This window comes from Rutilus rutilus (genome assembly GCF_951802725.1).
Source record: "Rutilus rutilus genome assembly, chromosome: 1".
NCBI classification, from domain to species: domain Eukaryota; kingdom Metazoa; phylum Chordata; class Actinopteri; order Cypriniformes; family Leuciscidae; genus Rutilus; species Rutilus rutilus.
In genome coordinates this window covers 52,653,703-52,677,039 of record NC_140209.1, presented here as the reverse complement: position 1 = coordinate 52,677,039, position 23,337 = coordinate 52,653,703, and the positions used below count along the sequence as shown (strand labels likewise).

Below are 23,337 nucleotides of genomic sequence, written 5' to 3'. Positions count from 1 at the left end.
AAAAAAAACTTCAATGTTTCCAAACTTTTGACTGGCACAGGGCGTCCAAATATTTTTTGGAGGCCACCGTATGTGCACATCAGGAAAATTCATTTATAAAAATATTTTATAACAACAAACCCACTTTAGATCTTTGAGATTTAATGGAAATAAGTCAATGCAAAATGCACATATATCAATGCAAATATATTTTACTTATTTTTCCATCTTCTAAAACTACCAACAGTCACTTGTTTAAAATGATCACTTTAAAGGTGAACTAAATTGTCGGTGCAGCAAGAAATTATTTTATGGCTACTGATACCCATCAAGATGGCCACCGCATCAAGCGACACTTCAGTTGATGCCACTGTAAAATATTCACAGGCATATTTGATAAAGTTATTCAGCAACCGGAAGTGAGCTATAATTGGCCAGATGTGATAAGTATTCATCTGATCATGTGATTTCAAAATGAAGGCTACCATGTAGTGGGACCCACTGATATGACTGGGGTCTTCATGTCATGTAAGTGTACATTATTATAAAAATATTTGTGAAATGAGCTATGGTTTCTTAAGGTATAAAACATTTTTAAAAGGAAAAAATTCAATAAAAAATACTTAGTGCACCTTTAAAATGATTTTATACATGCTTGTCCTGTAAACGTGCCAAAACTTGAAAACTACAGGGGTTGGACAATGAAACTGAAACACTGGCCAATATAGAGTTGGAGGTTTCATGTCTCTATATGCGGGGCCTGGTGGCCAATCTTCACTGATTCCACATTCCGTCAGTAAGAGCAGAGTGAAGGTTGAATTAGCAGAGCAATAGCACAGCTGAACATAAAATATTGCAATACACAACATAACGGGAGACATATCAGAGCTCAAAAGAGGCAGATTGTTGGTGCGCGTCTTGCTGCCTCATCTGTGACCAGGACAGCAAGTCTTTGTGGTGAATCGAGAGCTGTGGGATCCAGGGTACATCCAACAGGAGTAACTGTCGACGCAAGAGGAAGCTGTCTGAAAGGGATGTCCAGGTACAACCCAGATTGTATCCAAAAAACATAAAACCACTGCAGAATTAAATGTGCGCCTCGACTCTCCTGTTTCCACCAAAACTGTTTGTCTGGAGCTTCACAGAGTCAATATTCATGGCCGGGCTGCTACAGCCAAACCTTTGGTCACTTGTGCCAATGCCAAAAGTTGGTTTCATTGGTGCAGGCAGAGGAAATCTTGGGCTGTGGACAATGTGAAACATGTATGGCTGCGTTTGGTTTGGGCTGCGATATCATGGCATTCCCTACTGTGCTTGATGGACGCATCACTGCCAAGGACTGCCGAACCATTCTGGAGGACGTGTGCACCTAATGCTTCAAACACTGTACCCTGAAGGGCATGATAATGCACCAACACACACAGAAAGACTTGTGACAGAAGGGCTTGATGAACATGAAAGTGAAGTTGAACATCTCCAATGGCCTGCACAGTCACCAGATCTGAATATTTTGAGCCACTTTGGGGAATTTTGGAGGAGCAAGTCGGAAAACGTTTTCAGCATCACATAGTGACCTGTCCACTGTTCTAGAAGAGGAATGGCTCAAAATCCCTCTGGCCACTGTGAAGAAATTGTGTCTGTCATTCCTAAGATGAACTGATGCTGTATTAGCTGCAAAAGGAGGCCCTACACCACAATAATAATTACTGTGGTCTAAAACCAGGTGTTTCACTTTCATTGTCCAACCCCAGTATATTATTACAACATTTACATTACAAAAATACAATATGTAAGACATGAAATGATGATAGCGCAGTTACACTGCAGTTGATATAAATTAAGTCAATGTTAAATTAGAAAACAACAACATTGGGCCATAAAACTAAACTGCATATATTTGTATAAAACATAAAAAGCATGTGAATTTGATCACATATACTCACAAACACATCTTTAAACAGACCTTGACATTTTGAGACGCCGACACAAACACAAAAGGGAAACTTCAAAAGTGTCCTCTAAAATAGGATTTTTTTTTCCTTTTTCTAACAACAATAAAAAAATGACTAACATTTTAAATACAATTTTTTAAAAACATGTCAGAGATTAAGAATGTCCATTGATCAGAAAAAGTTTAAAAAACCAACTCTGGTCCTCTGTTTGGTGCTTCTAGGAATATGTCCAAATGTAACCCCAGTCTCTTGTAAGTGCCTTTTAAGAGATTCATAGTCCAGGCATTATGTAAGCGATGTTGTCCAAAGTGTTTGACTGCAAAGAAAAAGTGGGCGAGTGTCAGGAGAAGAGTTGAAATCATAAACTGTGCATTCGAATCGCAAATAAGAAGCTTTTGTAGAAAACAAGTGAATTGTTGTGGACCCCGTAATAAAAATTTGTGCAATGTGTGAAAGTGTGTCTCACCAGGACGTTGCGTGGACAGCCGTTGAGCTGGGGAACCTGTGCTGTCAGGCAGGTTAATGGACCAAGAGCACATAAAATAGAGTCCAACAGAACCGAAAGACTGCCAGACACCGCCACCATCCCCTGCAGGACGAACAGAGACGTTTATGGAGATGATCTATAATATTTCGACAGGCAATTTTCAGTGGTTCAACAAATTCAGTGGTTCAAATTCGACAGAAAATTCCACAATTGACTTCCTGGAACGGCAGGAATATCAGTAGATTGCCGATTGATAATCTCCATAGCTGTTCATCGACCTCACCAGCAGGGGGTGCAGAGAGTGATTCATTCATAAAAACGGATTTACAGAAATGGAGCAAGCAGTAAGTATTTGTGATGATTATCAGGACCCGTTCATACATGGAAAAACTGATAAAGACACAAAAGCTGTGTTTACATTTAAGTCTTCACAGTTAGTTTTGCACATGTAAGCAGCTTTCTCTACCGTGAACGAGATTCTAATGTTATTCCCTGATGCTGATGTATAGATAAAACGTTAAATCTGAGCTAGTAGACATATATTTCTCACGTTGTTTAGTTTTCTTAACTTTATATTGCTGTGCTGTGCTGCAAAACTGGGGATTCCCTCAATACCTCATTCTCCAGGATTCCACTAACAGCTATGGAGATTATCAATCGGCAATCTACTGATATTCCTGCCGTTCCAGGAAGTCAATTGTTGAATTTTCTGTCGAATTTGAACCACTGAATTTGTGGAAGCGAAATAAAATGGACCGAAAATTCCTTGTCGAATATTTTTTTAAACAGAATGAATATTTTGGATGTGAAATCTGAATTGATGGATTATTGAATTTTTAAATAATGAAAACGTTTGTGAAATGTTTTGAATTGAAATGTTCACAGCTTAAATATACAACCATGTTGAATTTCAGCCCATAAAAATGCAAGCCCTACAAATACAAAGCATTAAAATGCAAGCAGGGTTAATGCAATTCATATTTTTTCAAGTAGTGCAATTCAACAGGCTTTTTTGTTTCAAAAACATTTGTCATTATTTTACTTCCATAACTATGGGGTGAGATTTCGGTCAGAATTCTGCGCGCGCAAGATCACATTTTGAGCGTGCAAAAGGGCATTTCGCACGCGCGTGAACTGAGTTTTGCGGAGAAATGTTCGTCTCGCAGATAAGAAAATATTGCGAGCGAACGAAAATCAATTTTGCATTTAAAATAAGTATTTGGATGTGCGCGGACGTTCTCTTTCGCGTGTGCAAGTTTCACTTTCTTGCTCCTTTCATACCAGCCGTGAGCGCTCTCTAAGCGCAGACGGCTCGCTTGCTCAACACAACCCAGCGTTACAATATGCCATAATTCCAGCCAATCAGAGATGAGACAGCTAAATTCTGATTGGCTGGCTTGAAAACCAATCACAAGACTCCCTGCATCACCGACTGCGGAAGAGAACTAGTGCAGTTGAGTGAAGTTGGCAGTAAATTCACAGATTCGATTGTTGTATAACCATCAGGACAGCAGTGATGGGTGAACAAAATTTGGCAACAATACAGTGAATTACAGTGAAGTTATTAAATATTTTTCATAAAAATCATTAAAAAAAAATCACAAATGTACAATTGTATATACAACTTAAAATATATTTTCCCCAAAATAAGTGTTGTTGTATAACCATCAGGACAGCAGTGATGTGTGAACTGAATTTAGCAACAATACAGTGAATTACAGTAAAGTTATTGAATATGTTTCATAAAAATCATAAAAATTATACATTTACAATTGTATATACAATTTAAAATATATATTTTACCAAAATAAGTGTTGTAGTATAACCTTCAGGACAGCAGTGATGTGTGAACTGAATTTGGCAACAATATAGTGAATTACAGTAAAGTTATTGAATATTTTTTTCATAAAAATCATCAAATTTATACATTTACAATTGTATAAAATTTAAAATATATATTTTCCCAAAATAATTGTTGTAGTATAACCTTCAGGACAGCAGTGATGTGTGAACTAAATTAGGCAACAATACAGTGAATTACAGTAAAGTTATTGAATATTTTTTTCATAAAAATCATCAAATTTATACATTTACAATTGTATAAAATTTAAAATATATATTTTCCCAAAATAAGTGTTGTAGTATAACCTTCAGGACAGCAGTGATGTGTGAACTAAATTAGGCAACAATACAGTGAATTACAGTGAAGTTATTGAATATTTTCATAAAAATCATAAAACTTCTACATTTACAATAGTATATACAATTTAAAATCCATATTTTTCCCAAAATAAGCGTTGTTGTATAACCATCAGAACAGCAGTGAACTGAATTTGCCAACAATACATAAATTTACAATTGTATATACAACTTAAAAAATAATAATAATAATTTTCCAAAATAAGTGTTGTAGTATAACCATCAGGACATCAGTGATGTGTGAACTGAATTTGGCAACAATACAGTGAATTACAGTAAAGTTATTGAATATTTTTCATAAAAATCATAAAACTTCTACATTTACAATAGTATATACAATTTAAAATCCATATTTTTCCCAAAATAAGCGTTGTTGTATAACCATCAGAACAGCAGTGAACTGAATTTGCCAACAATACAGTGAATTACAGTGAAGTTTTTGAATATTTTTCATAAATAATAATCATAAAAAATATATGCAACTGAATTTGATGACACTATAGTGTGTGACAGTGAAGTTATTGACTGTTTTCGTAGTAACGCTTTTCGGGTTTTGCACTTTGCAGACGGTCCCTTCGGATCTGTCTCGCTGCCGCCTGCGCATAGAGATCAATGTATTTTGTCCACTGCGAGGGAAAGCTCGTTTGGAGGAAAATTAGGTTGTAGCTGCTTGTCTACATTACTACGATTAAAAAGAGGTGTTATTTGTGCAGTAACAACGTTTAGCTCACGAGTTATTGACCCGGGAAGTTAGAATCTGTGAATTTACTGCCAACTTCACTCAACTACACTGGTTCTCTTCCGCAGTCGAGATGCAGGGAGTCTTGTGATTGGTTTTCAAGCCAGCCAATCAGAATTTAGCTGTCTCATCTCTGATTGGCTGGAATTATGGCATATTGTAACGCTGGGTTGTGTTGAGCAAGCGAGCCGTCTGCGCTTAGAGAGCGCTCACGGCTGGTATGAAAGGAGCAAGAAAGTGAAACTTGCACACGCGAAAGAGAACGTCCGCGCACATCCAAATACTTATTTTAAATGCAAAATTGATTTTCGTTCGCTCGCAATATTTTCTTATCTGCGAGACGAACATTTCTCCGCAAAACTCAGTTCACGCGCGTGCGAAATGCCCTTTTGCACGCTCAAAATGTGATCTTGCGCGCGCAGAATTCTGACCGAAATCTCACCCCATACATAACAGGGGTCATCATCTCTCTGATTGGTCAGTGTGTACGCAGCCCCATACGTAGCAGAGTGTGATGTACTGTGTGTTGTGACACATTCCTCCCATGACCATCATTAAAATGTTGTGTGCCACTGTACACCTCCTGTTGGCTCAGACCAGACGGGACAGCGCTCATTGCCCTCGTGCACTGATGAGTCTTGGGCGTCTAACACCCTGTCTCTGGTTTGAGGTTCGTCCCTCCTCGAACTCTGCTGATAAACCCTCATCACTGCTGACCGAGAGCGACACACAAGCCTCTCTGTTTCAGAGATACTCTGAGCCAATCGCCTTGCCAGAACAATTTGGCCCGTGTCAAAGTCGCCCAGATCTTTATTCCTGCCCATTTCTCCTGCATCCAACATGTTGATTACGAGAACTGATTGTTTGCTTTCTATCTAATCTACCCAGATCTTAATATGTGTCCTTGTTAGGAGATGATCAATGATATTCGCATCACCTGTGTCATAACATCTCATAATGTTTTGGCTCATCAGTGTATATGTGGAAAGCCCTCTAAAAGGGACATTTTTGTGATACAAACCTCCGTTTCCTGAAGTCGATGTCCAATCAGAGACAGCGACTCGCCCAACAGCTGCAGGTGAGCTGCTGCATCTATGGGGTCCACATCAGGCACCCGCACCGGAGACAACGACATACCCAGAGACGAGCGGCCCTGAGGTGCCAATCCTGCTCCTAAACTCACACCTTTACTGGAGCCTGAGACAAGCAGATACACAGGTCAGGTACTAAAGAAAGGGCTCAAGAAATATGTCGATACATGAGAAAAAATGTAATGTGTAAGATAGTTAACTGTGAAAAAGCTTTGGTCTCACCTTTACTTTTACTGTCTGAGGTTGTTAAGGTTTTCCGCTTGACCGTCATAGCTTCAGCTTTATTCTGCTTGTGCTGGAGATATTGAGCTTTCTGTCTCCAAACCTTCAGTGTCAGAAAGAGGACAGAAAGAGAGGATATGCAACACTGTCCCACATCTGACTGAAATTACAAAACGCTGCCATTAAGTGTTTAAAGCCAACATGAAACGACCCATTTTACTTGTTATTTCCTTCAGATCGTGTCAAGATGTGACAAATTACTTGCTACTTTCAGTTTTGTTATTGTTCACTAAAACTATTAAAAATGGTTTTCGGTAATTGAAATAAAGATGAAATAAAATATAAATACTAGATGAAAAATATTGCCTGTTTTGTAAAATTAAATAAAGAAGTTTAAGCTGATGTACTAAAATTAATTAAATAAATTATAAAATAAAATAAGTTTGATAAAATAAATTAAAGCTAAATATAAATAATAAAAAAAATGACAAAAGCACATTCAATTACTAAAACTTAAAATAAAAGAAATTTCAACTAAAATTCTAAAAATAAGCTCATTATATATACAGTGAGGAAAATAAGTATTTGAACACCCTGCTATTTTGCAAGTTCTCCCACTTAGAAATCATGGAGGGGTCTGAAATTGTCATCGTAGGTGCATGTCCACTGTGAGAGACATAATCTAAATAAAAAAAATCCAGATATCACAATGTATGATTTTTTAACTATTTATTTGTATGATACAGCTGCAAATAAGTATTTGAACACCTGTCTATCAGCTAGAATTCTGACCCTCAAAGACCTGTTAGTCTGCCTTTAAAATGTCCACCTCCACTCCATTTATTATCCTAAATTAGATGCACCTGTTTGAGGTCGTTAGCTGCATAAAGACACCTGTCCACCCCATACAATCAGTAAGAATCCAACTACTAACATGGCCAAGACCAAAGAGCTGTCCAAAGACACTAGAGACAAAATTGTACACCTCCACAAGGCTGGAAAGGGCCAAGCAGCTTGGTGAAAACAGGTCCACTGTTGGAGCAATCATTAGAAAATGAAAGAAGCTAAACATGACTGTCAATCTCCCTTGGACTGGGGCTCCATGCAAGATCTCACCTCGTGGGGTCTCAATGATCCTAAGAAAGGTGAGAAATCAGCCCAGAACTACACGGGAGGAGCTGGTCATTGGCCTGAAAAGAGCTGGGACCACCGTTTCCAAGGTTACTGCTGGTAATACACTAAGACGTCATGGTTTGAAATCATGCATGGCACGGAAGGTTCCCCTGCTTAAACCAGCACATGTCAAGGCCCGTCTTAAGTTTGCCAATGACCATTTGGATGATCCAGAGGAGTCATGGGAGAAAGTCATGTGGTCAGATGAGACCAAAATAGAACTTTTTGGTCATAATTCCACTAAACGTGTTTGGAGGAAGAAGAATGATGAGTACCATCCCAAGAACACCATCCCTACTGTGAAGCATGGGGGTGGTAGCATCATGCTTTGGGGGTGTTTTTCTGCACATGGGACAGGGCGACTGCACTGTATTAAGGAGAGGATGACCGGGGCCATGTATTGCGAGAGTTTGGGGAACAACCTCCTTCCCTCAGTTAGAGCATTGAAGATGGGTCGAGGCTGGGTCTTCCAACATGACAATGACCCGAAGCACACAGCCAGGATAACCAAGGAGTGGCTCTGTAAGAAGCATATCAAGGTTCTGGCGTGGCCTAGCCAGTCTCCAGACCTAAACCCAATAGAGAATCTTTGGAGGGAGCTCAAACTCCGTGTTTCTCAGCGACAGCCCAGAAACCTGACTGATCTAGAGAAGATCTGTGTGGAGGAGTGGGCCAAAATCCCTCCTGCAGTGTGTGCAAACCTGGTGAAAAACTACAGGAAACGTTTGACCTCTGTAATTGCAAACAAAGGCTACTGTACCAAATATTACCATTGATTTTCTCAGGTGTTCAAATACTTATTTGCAGCTGTATCATACAAATAAATAGTTAAAAAATCATACATTGTGATTTCTGGATTTTTTTTTTAGATTATGTCTCTCACAGTGGACATGCACCTACAATGACAATTTCAGACCCCTCCATGATTTCCAAGTGGGAGAACTTGCAAAATAGCAGGGTGTTCAAATACTTATTTTCCTCACTGTATATATATATATATATATATATATAAAATAAAAAAATTATTGACAAATTATACATAATCCATTACAATAGCCTAAAAGAATGACAAATTATAGCCAAATTATACATAATCCATTACAATAGCCTAAACCAATGACAAAATGACCATTAGTTAACATTAACCAGTGGAAAAGGAAAGTCATATGAGAAATGGAGCAAGTTACATTTTGATAAAAGATACTAAAGACACAATAATACACACAATGCACAATAACAACAAGTCATTTATTTTATTTGAAATCTATAAAGTAAAGATAAAAGGTGCTGACCAGTTTGTCTTTTTCAGGCAGCTGTTTCCACACCTCGGCGAGTTTCTTACTCAGCTCCCCGAAGACTGAGGCGGAAAAAGAACAAATATTCAACCAATCACGAAACAGCACAGATGATTGACAGATCCGGTGCAGAGAACAACAGCACTCACCTAATCCAGGCTGCTCTGCGTTGATATTGACCCTGTACTCTTTACAGAACACCTGATAGGCTGTCATGTTCTTCTTCTTCGGCTGACGGGATGAATGACAGAACATTAAAATGACTGCAAAAATCAAACCTCAAGGCGTTTACACCGGTGTAAGAAAGAGATTTAATTTACCTTGTCCTTGTCGTGTTTCTCTTTCTCCTTTTCCTCCTTCTTCTTCTTCTTCTCACCCATCAGTTCAATGCTTTGATGGTGATGGGACGAGGTGGGTGGAGCCATTGCGTACATGCCACCAGAAGTGCTGTGATTGGATGAGCTGTGAGAATGGGAGTGGCTTCTAGACTGATCACCTGATTAGCAGAGAGAGACAAGTTTAAATTCAGTCAAATCAGATTCAGTGTAACCACAGTAAAATGAAAAACAACAATCCATCGGTTTTAGCTTTAAGGCAAGACACAAAAACATTCGCTGCATCCGAAATTTTAATTTTAATTTACTTCGCAACCGTTAAAACAGTCTGTTCTGTATAGTATGAATATGTAGCCTGGGAAAACCCAGACAAACTTCCGGCAAATTTAGATTTGCTCTGCAAGTAGTCTGGCAAAGAGCCCATTCAAGCCGATTTCTAATCCGTCCAAATCGAGGCACCAATCAGAAACGTTGAGGCGGGCTTTACACGATGACGATCGCTCTGATTGGTTTTAGGTCTATCCAATTGCGGCCAGAGGCATTTGAGCGACTTCCGTTGGTGAAGCGCACCAACTTTTAAATGCATTATTATATTCAAATTGCAAACACATGAGGACAGTCTCCATGAAAGACCCACTGGCAGATGAACGTGCTACTACATTTCTCTCCGAAACGGTAGGAAATTAAATTAGATTTAATAGAGGATTTTAACTGTGACAAGATGATTGACAGGGCAGTTTAAGTGACAGGATGCACGCGACAGATCCGTCCGATAAAGATGACGAAGTAGTATGTCCCAAAGCTTGCCTACTTTTTTGCTACACATTCAAAAGTAAATACCTTTTCTTCACAAAAAGAGTACATACTTTTATGGCGTAGTGTAACTTAGGCGAATTGGGACGCTGCATATGGCTTTACACGATCGCTCTGATTGGTTTTAGGTCTATCCAATTGCGCCCAGAGGCATTTGAGCGACGTCCGTTGGTGACGCCCCTTTGGAAATGAGTTATTAATGAAGCTTTGCCAGACCATAACTCAGTTACTACTGAAAATGGTCTGGTTTTAACCAGGCTAATGAATATGGGTATTATGAATGAAATCTGTCATGTAGTTACTGTCACGTGACCTACCAGCGTCACTTCACTGTCATTCATAAATCTTCTCCCATGGCCTCATGGGATAGTAACGTGTCCATCGTATGCGCACTTCAGAATCTCGCCGGAAGAAGTAGGTCATCCGTGGACTTTTCGCCCTACTGTTTTTCGAATACTATGCATTTGGACATACTTCTCTGTTGGCGTACTGCTTTTCGCATACTATATAGTAGGGAAGTATGTGATTTAGGACACAGCAATTGTTTTTCATGCACTGTTAAATTTTTACATTTTGGGCTATCATACATAACATGTTTCAGACTTCAAAACATCAATAATACACTTTTAAATGTTTATTTTAATACACGTTATCTATTTGCATCTGAGGATTTGCATCTTTTAAAGGCCATTTTCTCAAAATGAGTTTTTTCTCATGCACTGAGCCAGAAATCTCCAGCATAGAAAAAAAATGTCTTTAAGGTTTCCACAGAGAAACCGGTTTGTTCATATTTTATTTGCCTAAATTTATTCTTAAAAACATGGTGGAAATGTTTCTTTTTCTTTTTCTGGCTGTTGACAGTGTTTTCAGATGTATGGAGTGATAAAAAGAAATATCCAATGTCCCCTCTGTAAAACCTTTTGACTCTAATATGTCAACAAAATGAAACAAGAAGTTTGAACCTGGCTTTATCCAGTGTTCAGATTTCTGTTCTGGACATTTATGCAAGTTAGGCGCATTAACTTGCATAGTTCTTTTGGTCCGGACCCAAAAAAAAATATTTTGAGATGGAGCTTATAACTCGTGAAGAGCTTATAAAATGTGTACAGGAGTCAAAACAGCAACAGGAATCCCTCCGTCACACACACAAATGAAGATCTGCAGCGAGGAGACGTGGTTCTGATGCCTGTACTGAACTCTGATGAGCATCCTGTCCTTTTTAGGGTCGCGCCTTGTGACATCACGTCCTGTTTTTGGTTCGTTTAGTTGTCTTTGGTCCGTGTTTTGTTAATATTTCATTCGAGCCGCACCAGAGTTCGTCTGAAAGCAGACCGAGACACATCTTTTCAGGTCTCGGTCCGTTTGTTTGGTGCGCACCAGGGTTCAGGTGGCAGCGTTCACACTTATTCAAATGAACCGCACTAACAGAGCAATCGCACCAGTTCGTTTTAATCAAACCAAACATGCCAAGTGTGAACACACCCTTAAACACAACATTTCAGAAAACTTGTAATACAAAAAATGGTTGCAGTTCTTAATTTAATCGATCATCGGTCTAATCAACCAACTATATATTAGTTAAATGTTTCACCCAATTCACCTGGGGTGTCTTGCCTTAAAGAAAATGTGTCTCACCTGGACAGCTTTTCTTCCCTCCACTTCCTTTGCTGTGTTTCTTCTCCCTGGATCCTTTCTCTCTGTCTCGCTCTCTATCCTTTTTCTTTTTGCTCTTCTTGCTCTTTTTCTTCTTTTTTGAAAGATGTGTGTACGAGTCGTCAATCACCAGCTCGCCGGCCTCTAGTTCTCCTCCTGAAGATGAGCTGTCTCCTCCCATGCCTCCGTAATGACCTGATGAATACCAACAGAAAAATGATTGGTTAGTGTCTGTGAGGGTTTCATTTCTTTGTTTTTTAGAGCTTTTTGGCCAATTGGATGTTGAAAGTTTGTAATTATCCAGACACCATAAGTAAAGATTGACCAGTATTGACTTTTTATGACTGATACCGACACAGATTATGTTTCAGTTAAAGAAAAATAGTTTTTTCAATATACAATATTAAAATGTATTACTTTTTTATTTTCTTTAAATAAAAATTACTACTATTGTTGATATTTATGCCATTATACGTTGTTGTTATTCATCTAAATCTAAACCAAGGCTGCATTTATTCGATCAATCATTCAGTAAAAACACTAATATTGTGAAATATTATTACAATTTAAAATATCTGTTGACTATTTGAATATATTTTAAAATGTAATTTACTCCTGTGATGGTATTTTCAGCATCATTACTCCAGTCTTCAGTGTCACATGAAATCATAATCCTCAATAAACATTTATTATTATTATTATCAATGTTCAAAAGAGTGATAATTTTTGTGATTAATAGAAAGTTCAAAATATGTTTTTACTGTCACTTTTGATTAATTTAATGCAATCTTGCTGAATAAAAGAATGTTTCTTTTTTCAAAAACAAATCTTACTGACCCAAAACTTTTAATCAGTAGTGTATCTTTTATCTACACATTTCTCACTTAAAAATAAATGGTTATTATTCAACTATTATCATTAAATATAATTGTATTTAATGAAACAATACATTGAATAAGTTACTATACATGTGAACACAGTTATTGGGTGCTTTGCTTTAAAGATCCACCAATGTCATGTATCAGTAGACCCGATATTAAAGAACAGATTCCCCACTCACCCACGACCTCCACCTCTTTCCCCACTACAGGCAGCGGCTCTCGGCTGTGCTGCTTTTTCTTGGGTGGCTTCGGCATCATTTTGTCTTTGTCTTTCTCCTTCTTCATCCCTCCTTTCTTCGAGCTGGAGGACGAATGATGGCCTGCCACACCCGAAGAGGAAGAAGAATGGACCGGGAAGGAGAATCCCTCGTTCGTCCCGACACCTTCGTTCTTCTCTTTTGAAGATAGGATGAGCTTCATCTTCAGTCCTTCAGCTTCACAGAGCGTCAGCGGCTCTCCTTTTCCAGCTCCTCCGTGGAACAGCAGTGACTTCGAGGAGGAGGAATGCTTTTTAGACGAGGACGAGCCGGGCGGACGCGAGTGCGAGAAGGAGTGGCTGCTCTTAGAGCCGCTGTCCTGTTTGCGGTCTTTGGAGGAGTGCGAGGAGGCGTGGGGAGGGTAGGAGGGTTTTTTGTAGAAGTGCGGGGTGGGGTCGGTGCCCGTGGCCAGCGGGGAGGTAATGGCCTCCAGGAGGCCCATGGCTGTGTCTGTGGAGTGGGACGAGGAGGAGAGGGAGGGCGAGTGATCTGAAGACTTGCGCTTCTTCTTGTGGGGCGGCTGACCAGAGCTGTGATGGTCTGTGGGGAGAGTTTAGAAACTATTTTAAAGCTGCATTATATTGTTATTGAGCAAGTTCATAAGACATCAGAGTTCAAAACTGTCCTCTTAGCTTACCCCGATTCGTAACGTAAGCTTATAAATATGATTTAGAATTTGAGCTATAAGACACGTGCATTTCGATTTCGCTTATCGATTCCTGTGTGCGCATTTTAATATGACTTTAAACCATTCAAGTGCAAGAAGACTCGCGCGCTGTTTTCTGTGCTGACGTGCGCACAGAAGGCCGCCTGACATACTGAATAGTGTGCGATACTGAACTGAGTCTTTTTGTATTTGAACAGACAAATACACACAAAAAATACGTCAAAATATCCTCGTAAACACAGTCAGTTATGTCTTAAGTGAACATGCTGACAACTTTACAATAACATTAAAGTGTAACTCTCGCCAAAATGCAACCTAGGGTCTTTTTGTGAATCTACCCGAGGCAAACTTTCGTTTAAAAGCATAATTAGAATGGAAACGCCACTTTTAAGTTTTACCGTATTTTCGTTTTCGTTCAAATTGCCTTTTGAATGGCAGTGCTAGGGGCACGACTATGATAGCATCAAAATCGCTATTTTTAAAACACTAAGAAGGCTCGACACAACATGAAACTTGGCTCGAAGTATCACCAGGGGCTCTACACATGAACTCGAGCACTGAGAACATTGTTTGTGTACACAGAGTTTACTAAAAAGAAAGACCTATACCCTATACCCTATAACCCTATAACCTATACCCTATAACTATATGGCGTGTGCTGAGTGAGAATGCAGTTGCTCAGAATTGAAACTTTTTAAGAATTTACTTTTAATCTAGAAAGGACTAAACGGCAATCATTGGGGAATCACCTGTTGTCAAAACAACAAACCTTGAACTGCAGAGAGCCTGCAGTCAAAAAGGGAAAGCGACAGATCCCGTGCTAAAACGAGAGGAAACACTGGCATGGCTTACAGGTGGAGACAACTCTTGAGATCTGAAGGGACTGAAGATTGACGCAGAGTGGCTCAGTCGGTAGCTACAGCAGCTAATTTGCAATGTGTGATCTGACTGAGCAATCGTTAGACCTAAACCTCAGTATGTGATTTGTTTTAAAACATTTACGTCTTCATTTGGTCAGAACAAAAGCGGCATATATGCATACTAGGACATCCTACTTATTGTCATATCCATATACAATGACAGATCCGCTCTGATGTGGCGATCACAGATTCATCTACGCAGAGGAGCAGTGCCGAAGCACAACAAAACAAAACAAAAAACTAAAATAATAGTAATAATAACTCCACATTTAATTTGCAATTTTATGTTTCAAACAGAGATGGCGATAGAGAGGCAAAAGTTCAGCACTGGAGCTTTAAGTATTTGAATTAGAAAAAGTACTAACAGTGATCATAGGCGCCGATCGAGCACCCACAGAAAAACACAAGATTCATTTTAACCGATCAAAAAAATAGATCGAGATTCGGGATCTCTCTGATTTGTGGATCCTACATTGGGTCCCAGCGGGTCAACAAACTGACACAAAAGCATGTGCTTTCTGTTTTTGCACAATGATAAATTGAATTCAAAGTAATTAACTCCAAAATCATCAGGTATATCAGCGAGAGAGCGGCTCGCAACAAAACTCTTGGAAAGAATATGTGTTTTTGCTTGGTTGGTAATGTATTTGCAGTCCATGTGTTTCTACTCACGAGAGATTAATTCATCAAGTACCTCCGTACGCAAGTTTTCATCAAGTATGTAAAAGTATTCATACGGAAACAGAAATCTGCACCTATGGCAGCGATAAAAGTAAATTTGTTAATAATTTTATAAAATGATTAAAATTGTATACATAGTTATTATATATAATAATTATTAATATTTTGAATGTAATTTAAAAATGATTTAACAACAAACAATATATATATACACTCACCTAAAGGATTATTAGGAACACCATACTAATACTGTGTTTGACCCCCTTTCGCCTTCAGAACTGTCTTAATTCTACGTGGCATTGATTCAACAAGGTGCTGAAAGCGTTCTTTAGAAATGTTGGCCCATATTGATAGGATAGCATCTTGCAGTTGATGGAGATTTGTGGGATGCACATCCAGGTCACGAAGCTCCCGTTCCACCACATCCCAAAGATGCTCTATTGGGTTGAGATCTGGTGACTGTGGGGGCCATTTTAGTACAGTGAACTCATTGTCATGTTCAAGAAACCAATTTGAAATGATTCGAGCTTTGTGACATGGTGCATTATCCTGCTGGAAGTAGCCATCAGAGGATGGGTACATGGTGGTCATAAAGGGATGGACATGGTCAGAAACAATGCTCAGGTAGGCCGTGGCATTTAAACGATGCCCAATTGGCACTAAGGGGCCTAAAATGTGCCAAGAAAACATCCCCCACACCATTACACCACCACCACCAGCCTGCACAGTGGTAACAAGGCATGATGGATCCATGTTCTCATTCTGTTTACGCCAAATTCTGACTCTACCATCTGAATGTCTCAACAGAAATCGAGACTCATCAGACCAGGCAACATTTTTCCAGTCTTCAACTGTCCAATTTTGGTGAGCTCGTGCAAATTGTAGCCTCTTTTTCCTATTTGTAGTGGAGATGAGTGGTACCCGGTGGGGTCTTCTGCTGTTGTAGCCCATCCGCCTCAAGGTTGTGCGTGTTGTGGCTTCACAAATGCTTTTCTGCATACCTCGGTTGTAACGAGTGTTTATTTCAGTCAAAGTTGCTCTTCTATCAGCTTGAATCAGTTGGCCCATTCTCCTCTGACCTCTAGCATCAACAAGGCATTTTCGCCCACAGGACTGCCGCATACTGGATGTTTTTCCCTTTTCACAGCATTCTTTGTAAACCCTAGAAATGGTTGTGCGTGAAAATCCCAGTAACTGAGCAGATTGTGAAATACTCAGACCGGCCCGTCTGGCACCAACAACCATGCCATGCTCAAAATTGCTTAAATCACCTTTCTTTCCCTTTCTGACATTCAGTTTGGAGTTCAGGAGATTGTCTTGACCAGGACCACACCCCTAAATGCATTGAAGCAACTGCCATGTGATTGGTTGATTAGATAATTGCATTAATGAGAAATTGAACAGGTGTTCCTAATAATCCTTTAGGTGAGTGTAATTTTAGATTATTCATATAATTTAACTTATAAAAAGCAGCTAAATATAAAAAATATGTACAATAATATAGAAACAAAAATATAAAATGTTAACGTAATATAAAAATAAAAAAGGAATAAAATGTACTATTTCACCCAATTTTGTGTTGGCTATTTTTTTTTTTTTGTGCTTAGAAAACAAATATTCTAACGTAAGACTACTGTAATCAATGAACAACATTCAACGTAGTTCACTATTTGCATAGTACACATGAAAAGCAATTTAACTGAGTAGAATGTTTTAATAATGTTTCTGTAGCTTTAGAGGCTCGATTTCATTTAAAATGCTCCCTTAAGGCCAATTTATACTTCTGCGTCGAGTGTACGCCGTAGTGTACGTCGTAGGCTACGCACGTAGGTGACTCCGTCGTGAGCATTTATACTTCTGCGTTATGTTTGTGTTGCTCTACAGTTACACCACCGAGACGCTAGTTGGCGGGGGCGGGTTTTAATTTTCCACTGTGTTTAGATTCCTCGCGGCTGTTTTGAGTTTAGGCTACTAGCGTCTGAAAGAAAGTGGATCATGTTGGAGTTGGAGCTTATCGAGGTGGAAAAACAGTTTTAGTGAAATCACTAAAACTAAAAGGCAGAAACGAGAGAAGGCGTCGGAGGAGATGGTACGTGCAACCTGTGAACCTGTTGACGGTTGAACCGAATTTAAAAATGACGGGCGGTGCAGAAGAACACGCCGGAAATGTGTAGAAGGAAATGCGATGCTACCAAGCCGACCAATCACAGATCTTGCGGTCCGCGTCGCCGCGACGCGTAGTTACATTTTTGAGGAGGTGCGCGTCAGGGTACGGCGAAGGGTACGACGTATGATATGCGTCTATGCGTATGCTACGCCGTACCTACTACGCGCACCCGACGCAGAAGTATAAATTGGCCTTTAGAAAGTAACATCCTAGCAAGAAGCTCTGGAACACTTTTAATTTTGGATATGTTGGAACAGAGCTAATGCTGCCTTATAAAACAAGACAAAACTCCTCACCTCTGTGATAGTAGTCATCGCTCAAGTGCTTCTTTTTTTTCTTGTGAGAATCTCCTCCTAATAGGAAAAGGTCAGAATCCTAAAAAGACAACAGTGCATGTTGAAACAGGCATGATATGTACCACAAAGATAATGTTAGTGAGGAAACAATCCACATATGGTTACTGATCTAATACTAGAGCTACAATGGGAATGCCCTGAGTAGGGATGCTATGATCAGGGTTTTACAAACGATACAATTACTGATAATTGTTATTTAAATCGGCATACGGATTCCCAATTATTGAAAGGTACATTATGTAACTTGGTTGGTGATTTAGCTGCTCAATGTTCACCTTTCTCGCTCGTTGTGACAACTAACCTTTCCACTCACACACCATACACGCGTCAAAGTAACCGGAGCAACTTCCAGCGAAAAACCATCCAGCCCGGTCTAAAATATAAACTTATAATAGACTTACCACAGTGAATCAGGGTAAGACAAAACGCGTTTTGGAATAAGGATTGATGATGTATGGACTCATTATTTAAATTTAGTTTAGGTGTTAATTTTGAACATAAAAAGTTACATAGTGTAACTTTAAAGGGATACTCCACTTTTTTTGGAAATAGGCTCATTTTACAACTCCCCCAGAGTTAAACAGTTGAGTTTTACCGTTTTCGAATCCATTCAGCCGATCTCCGGGTCTGGCGGTACCACTTTTAGCATAGCTTAGCATAGATCATTGAATCGGACAGGACCATTAGCATCTCTCTCAAAAAAATGACCAAAGAGTTTCGATATTTTTCCTATTTAAAACTTGACTCTTCTGTAGTTACATCGTGTACTAAGACGACGGAAAATAAAAAGTTGCGATTTTCTAGGCTGATATGGCTAGGAACTATACTCTCATTCCTGCGTAATAATCAAGAAACTTTGCTGCCATACCATGAGTGCAACAGGCGTAATGATATGACGCAGCGCCTGAAAATAGGTCTAATAGGTTAGACAAACTTAGTCCCGGTCACGTTGGAAGTTACCGAGCTGGGGACTATTTTCAGGCGCTGCGTCATATCATTACGCCTGCTGGACTCATGGTATGGCAGCAAAGTTTCTTGATTATTACGCAGGAATGAGAGTATAGTTCCTAGCCATATCAGCCTAGAAAATCGCAACTTTACATTTTCTGTCGGTCTTAGTACACGATGTAACTACAGAAGAGTCAAGTTTTAAATAGGAAAAATATCGAAACTCTTTGGCCATTTTTTTTGAGAGAGATGCTAATGGTCCTGTCCGATTCAATGATCTATGCTAAGCTATGCTAAAAGTGGTACCGCCAGACCCGGAGATCGGCTGAATGGATTCGAAAAACGGTAAAACTCAACTGTTTAACTCTGGGGGAGTTGTAAAATTAGCCTATTTCCAAAAAAAGTGGAGTATCCCTTTAAAGCTATAATATGCAAGATTTTTGTAATAAAATATCCAAAAATCACTTGCACAGTGTGATATATTTCCTGCAGTTGTGTACTTACAATATCCCAAAAGTTCCCAAAGATTTTTTAATTTCAGAGAAATTCCAATTTTAAATAATGACTCGTCCCTGTCGCCCTGTCCCACTTGTCGCCTGTCAATGACGTAATATCCGCGTTATCCCTGGTTTCCGCTCGTACTGCCATAGTAACAACTGCGTTACGTCTAGCGGCACGCTCACGCTGTTTAAAAACACATTAAAAACATCAATGTATTCACTCATCCATAAACATTATTAGATCCATCAGCATGATGGCAAGTTCCATAATTCGGTTTATGCGTCATCAACATACGCCTTTGTTATTGTAAGAGGTTAGCGATCCCTAGCGGAGAAAAAAAATACATATTGTAGCTTTAAATGAAATAAACAAAAATATACATTTTAAAAAAGACATTTTTAAGAGGCTTGATAAAAATAAGTAGGCTTACACAAAATATTATCTATATTAAAATACATAACATTACGCAACTACCACTTTCAAGCCCAGAAAGGTAGTAAAGGCATCATAAAAGTATCTCCAACGCACGTTCATGAGAGTGATGCGTGTTGTGTTGACGCGAGAGCAGATGTTGTTGCGTGAATGCGTGTTGGAGACTAGTATTTTGAAAATAAAGTGATAAATCATGTTTTTTTTGTGCAAACAAAGCACTCAAGTCGCTTAATACAACTAAGGTTAAACCACTGGAGTCACAGTGGTCATCAGTTTCATGATCTCCTCACTACCTTTCTGGGGTTTGAAAGTGGTAGTTGCATAGACTGTCAATGGAGGGACAGAAAGCTCTCAGATTTAATTGAAAATACCTTCATTTGTGTTCTGAAGATGAACGAATGTCTTCCAGGTTTGGAACGAAATGATGGTGAGTAATTAATGACAGAATTTTTAATTTTGGGTGAACTAACCCTTTAATAAGGGGAAACAGACGCTAGTTATGGGAGTTGTTTAATATAGATCTGTGAATTGTATCCCACTTTGTAACCAACATTGTTATTCTTTTACTTACCCTTGAGGAAGACTAAGGCAGCACATACATTTTTCATCTTTTCTCGACACTTTTAATACTATCACGCAGGTGATGACAGGAAGTGATGCTGAGGGCATCACTTAATAGAAACAGAAAATAGAAAGCTTTTCGTCAGTTTATGTGATCAGACAAGTTGCGAGATGAGTCATAGGAAGTGAGTATCAGCCGAGTGATCGCAGCATCCCTAAGCAAGAGTCAATGACAAGTACCCTGAGAGGGAAAAACACAGGTCCAAATCCTTCTCAGGCCAGATGTCATATCTACCTAGGTAACATAACATCAAGTCGCGTGTTTTATTAATATCATTAGAATCTACAAACAGGCAACACAGTTACGGAACATATATACTGGTAAAATCAATGGACGGCAATAATTCTTGTCTATATGATGCAACTTGATGTTGGATGTCACCGTAACTCCCTGCTGTTACCTTGTGATGTTTCTTGGAGGTTTTGAGCACCTGCGCTGCGATTTCTTCTTCCTCTCTCAACAGATCTTTATACGAGCGCCTCTTCTCTCTTTGGCTGCGACCAGCAACAAGACCGACCTCTCCTTCCATTCCCGAAATATCTACAAGAAATGCAGTTTCGCAGTAGGTTTTCAATGGACATGTTTGAGTGTATTAACATGCTTTTGTCTGACAATCATTACCCATCATTCCTTTCTTCTTTATCTCCTCAAAGGCCATAGTCATTCTTGGTTCTTCAGGTGGGACCGGTCAGTCTTGTGACTCTAATGCACAAAAACAGATTAAAATCATCAAGCTCAGTCAAAAAAAAACACTCTTGACTAGAACAAAGTATTTAAAGAACAAACTATCTTCAAAGACCTTTCCAGCTTAGGTAACTAATCATTATTTTTCTTGCTCTTGCACTAGTGCGGTATGCACTAGTTATCTGTACAACTTTGTTGCAGCCAAATGTCAAACTATAGAATTGTTTTGCATGAAATTTTATTATAAATATTGTATTTTTTCGGTTGGTCCTCAGGTTTAGTCTAACACTTGTATTCTTATCTACCACTTTTAGAAATATCTAAGTCTTTTAGCAATAAAAGTATATTACACAATATATCACTTTTGTCACCGACATACAAAAGACAGAACAGGTAAGATTTTGATATGAAACAAATTCTCAGCTTTCAAATTTTGTAACATTTATTATGAAATTCAAACACTTTTAATGCAATTTTGGCGCTCTTAAAGAGACAGTTCATCCAAAAATGAAAAATTCTGTCATCATTTACTCACTCTCAAGTTGTTCCAAATCTGTATGCTTTTCACAAAAGAAGATATTATGAAGAATATGGGTAACCAAACAACAACAAATATTAAGGAAGTCAATGTGTCAATGTGTGTTAACCACAACTGTTTGGTTACAAAATAATTCATAATGTCTTCTTTTGTGTTCAGCAGTAGAATGAAATTCATACAGGTTTGCAACAACTTGAGGGTGAGTAAATGATGACAGAATTGTCATTTTTGGGTGAACTGTCCCTTTAATGTGGCGTGACAGATAGACAGACCTGCTGTTCAAGTGGCATGTGAAGCATCCATTTTACTACTATTTACAGCACAAAATAATCAGAGGGTATGTTGAAAAATCCAGTAGGCCTACAACTTACTGAATGTATCATGTCTCATGTAATCGCTCAATCAGTGTCTCAACTGCGGATAAAACAATGTCATAACATTTACCTCAGAAAAGCTATTCAGCATCCATGAACTGTAATTCAGTCAATTCAGTTCAATATCGATACAAATCCCATCCCTAATTCTCACTGTGACCAAGCTGAACTCAAAAGTTGGCAGCCCTGATTTTATACTAAAAGATCGTTAACACTTTTAGTCTTTGTTACACTAGTTACATGTAGTTACTATAGTAATAGCTATAAATTGTGCATAATTGTGCCCTAAACCAAACCAAACCCTAATCCTACCCTAACCCATGTAGTTAATTAATATTGCTCAGTATAATTACACTGTAACAGGGACACCTTAAAATAAAGTGTAACCAAGATAATTTGATTATGGACAAAAAGCCACAAAAGTTTGCAATTACTATACAAATAAAACTGAATTCAATAATATGATGCTTAACATATTAAAAATGTAAAACCAAATAAATGAAATGAACTAATGCTGGAAAAACTATGGGGAAAAACAGAACTCATTACAAAAACAGTTCTTCGTCTTCTGATTACGATAAAAGGTTTCTTCTAATATAATAATGTTGCATGCAGAAGTGTTAGACAACTCTGCAGATGTGCTACTGGAAGCACACACACTCATTAGTGACAGATCAGACTCAGCAACACACATCAGCTTTCCTCCAGCCGCAAGTTTAGTCAAGCTTCCAGTGACATTCGCCGGAATCCCAACAACACGAACGAGAAGATCTGCCTCCCTCAACACTCATTATTGCACATTTCCCGCCTACTTTTGAAGAAATGCACACTCACACACCCCCTTCCCCTCGCTTCATCAGGATCCAGCGCTTCCCTGTTTCAGCTCAAGTGTATTCGGGCAGCTGCGGACGTGTCGCGCGTCTCTGACGGATCGCCCAGCGCGCGCAGACCCGCGGCTGCGGTGCACATAGGCCGGTATCGGGTTACAACTCGATCAACGGAGCGTTCTCTCCATGCAATTTTATGGGGTTTTTCAGTACTGCAAAAATGGCACGGAATGCATGCAAGCTATATGCAGAAATCATTAGTTTTGTGCAAAAATCTACGAAATATTACCTCGGGTTGGATGTGGGTTTAGTTGGCGCTCGACGCCATCTTTGATGGGAGTCAACAACAAAGCAGCCAAAGATGAGGAGGAGGGACTTTGAGACCAGAGAGTGTATCACAACAATGAAAGCCCTCTTTTTTTTACAAACCAAAAAACTGACAATAAAAGTATGAAATAGCGATATTTACTATATAAAAGCGATATGCAAATTCACAGCTTATGCTAATAGTGTTAATATTGTTACATCATTGCATCAAAGACAG

At 39.0% G+C, this 23,337-nt stretch overlaps 1 protein-coding gene across 8 annotated transcripts; it reads right to left on the bottom strand.

Annotated features, from left to right (window-relative positions):
- Positions 1-120: 120 nt before the first annotated feature.
- hmgxb4a (HMG box domain containing 4a) lies at positions 121-23,146 on the bottom strand. 8 transcript variants are annotated; one of them, XM_084402259.1, is made up of 13 exons: positions 23,083-23,146; positions 20,992-21,072; positions 20,771-20,910; positions 17,808-17,886; positions 12,999-13,616; positions 11,921-12,133; positions 9,458-9,633; positions 9,287-9,368; positions 9,135-9,199; positions 6,670-6,772; positions 6,378-6,553; positions 2,398-2,520; positions 121-2,247 (listed from the first exon to the last, which is right to left on the bottom strand). In XM_084402259.1, the coding sequence occupies exons 2-13, from the start codon at positions 21,032-21,034 to the stop codon at positions 2,203-2,205; spliced, it is 1,863 nt and encodes a 620-aa protein (XP_084258385.1). In that variant the 5' UTR covers positions 21,035-21,072; positions 23,083-23,146; the 3' UTR covers positions 121-2,202. The 8 variants fall into 8 exon arrangements, with proteins under 8 accessions (XP_084258385.1, XP_084258388.1, XP_084258386.1 ...); XM_084402262.1 differs by having other exon boundaries at positions 20,801-20,910; positions 23,083-23,141; XM_084402260.1 differs by lacking the exon at positions 23,083-23,146 and adding an exon at positions 22,805-22,910.
- Positions 23,147-23,337: the final 191 nt, after the last annotated feature.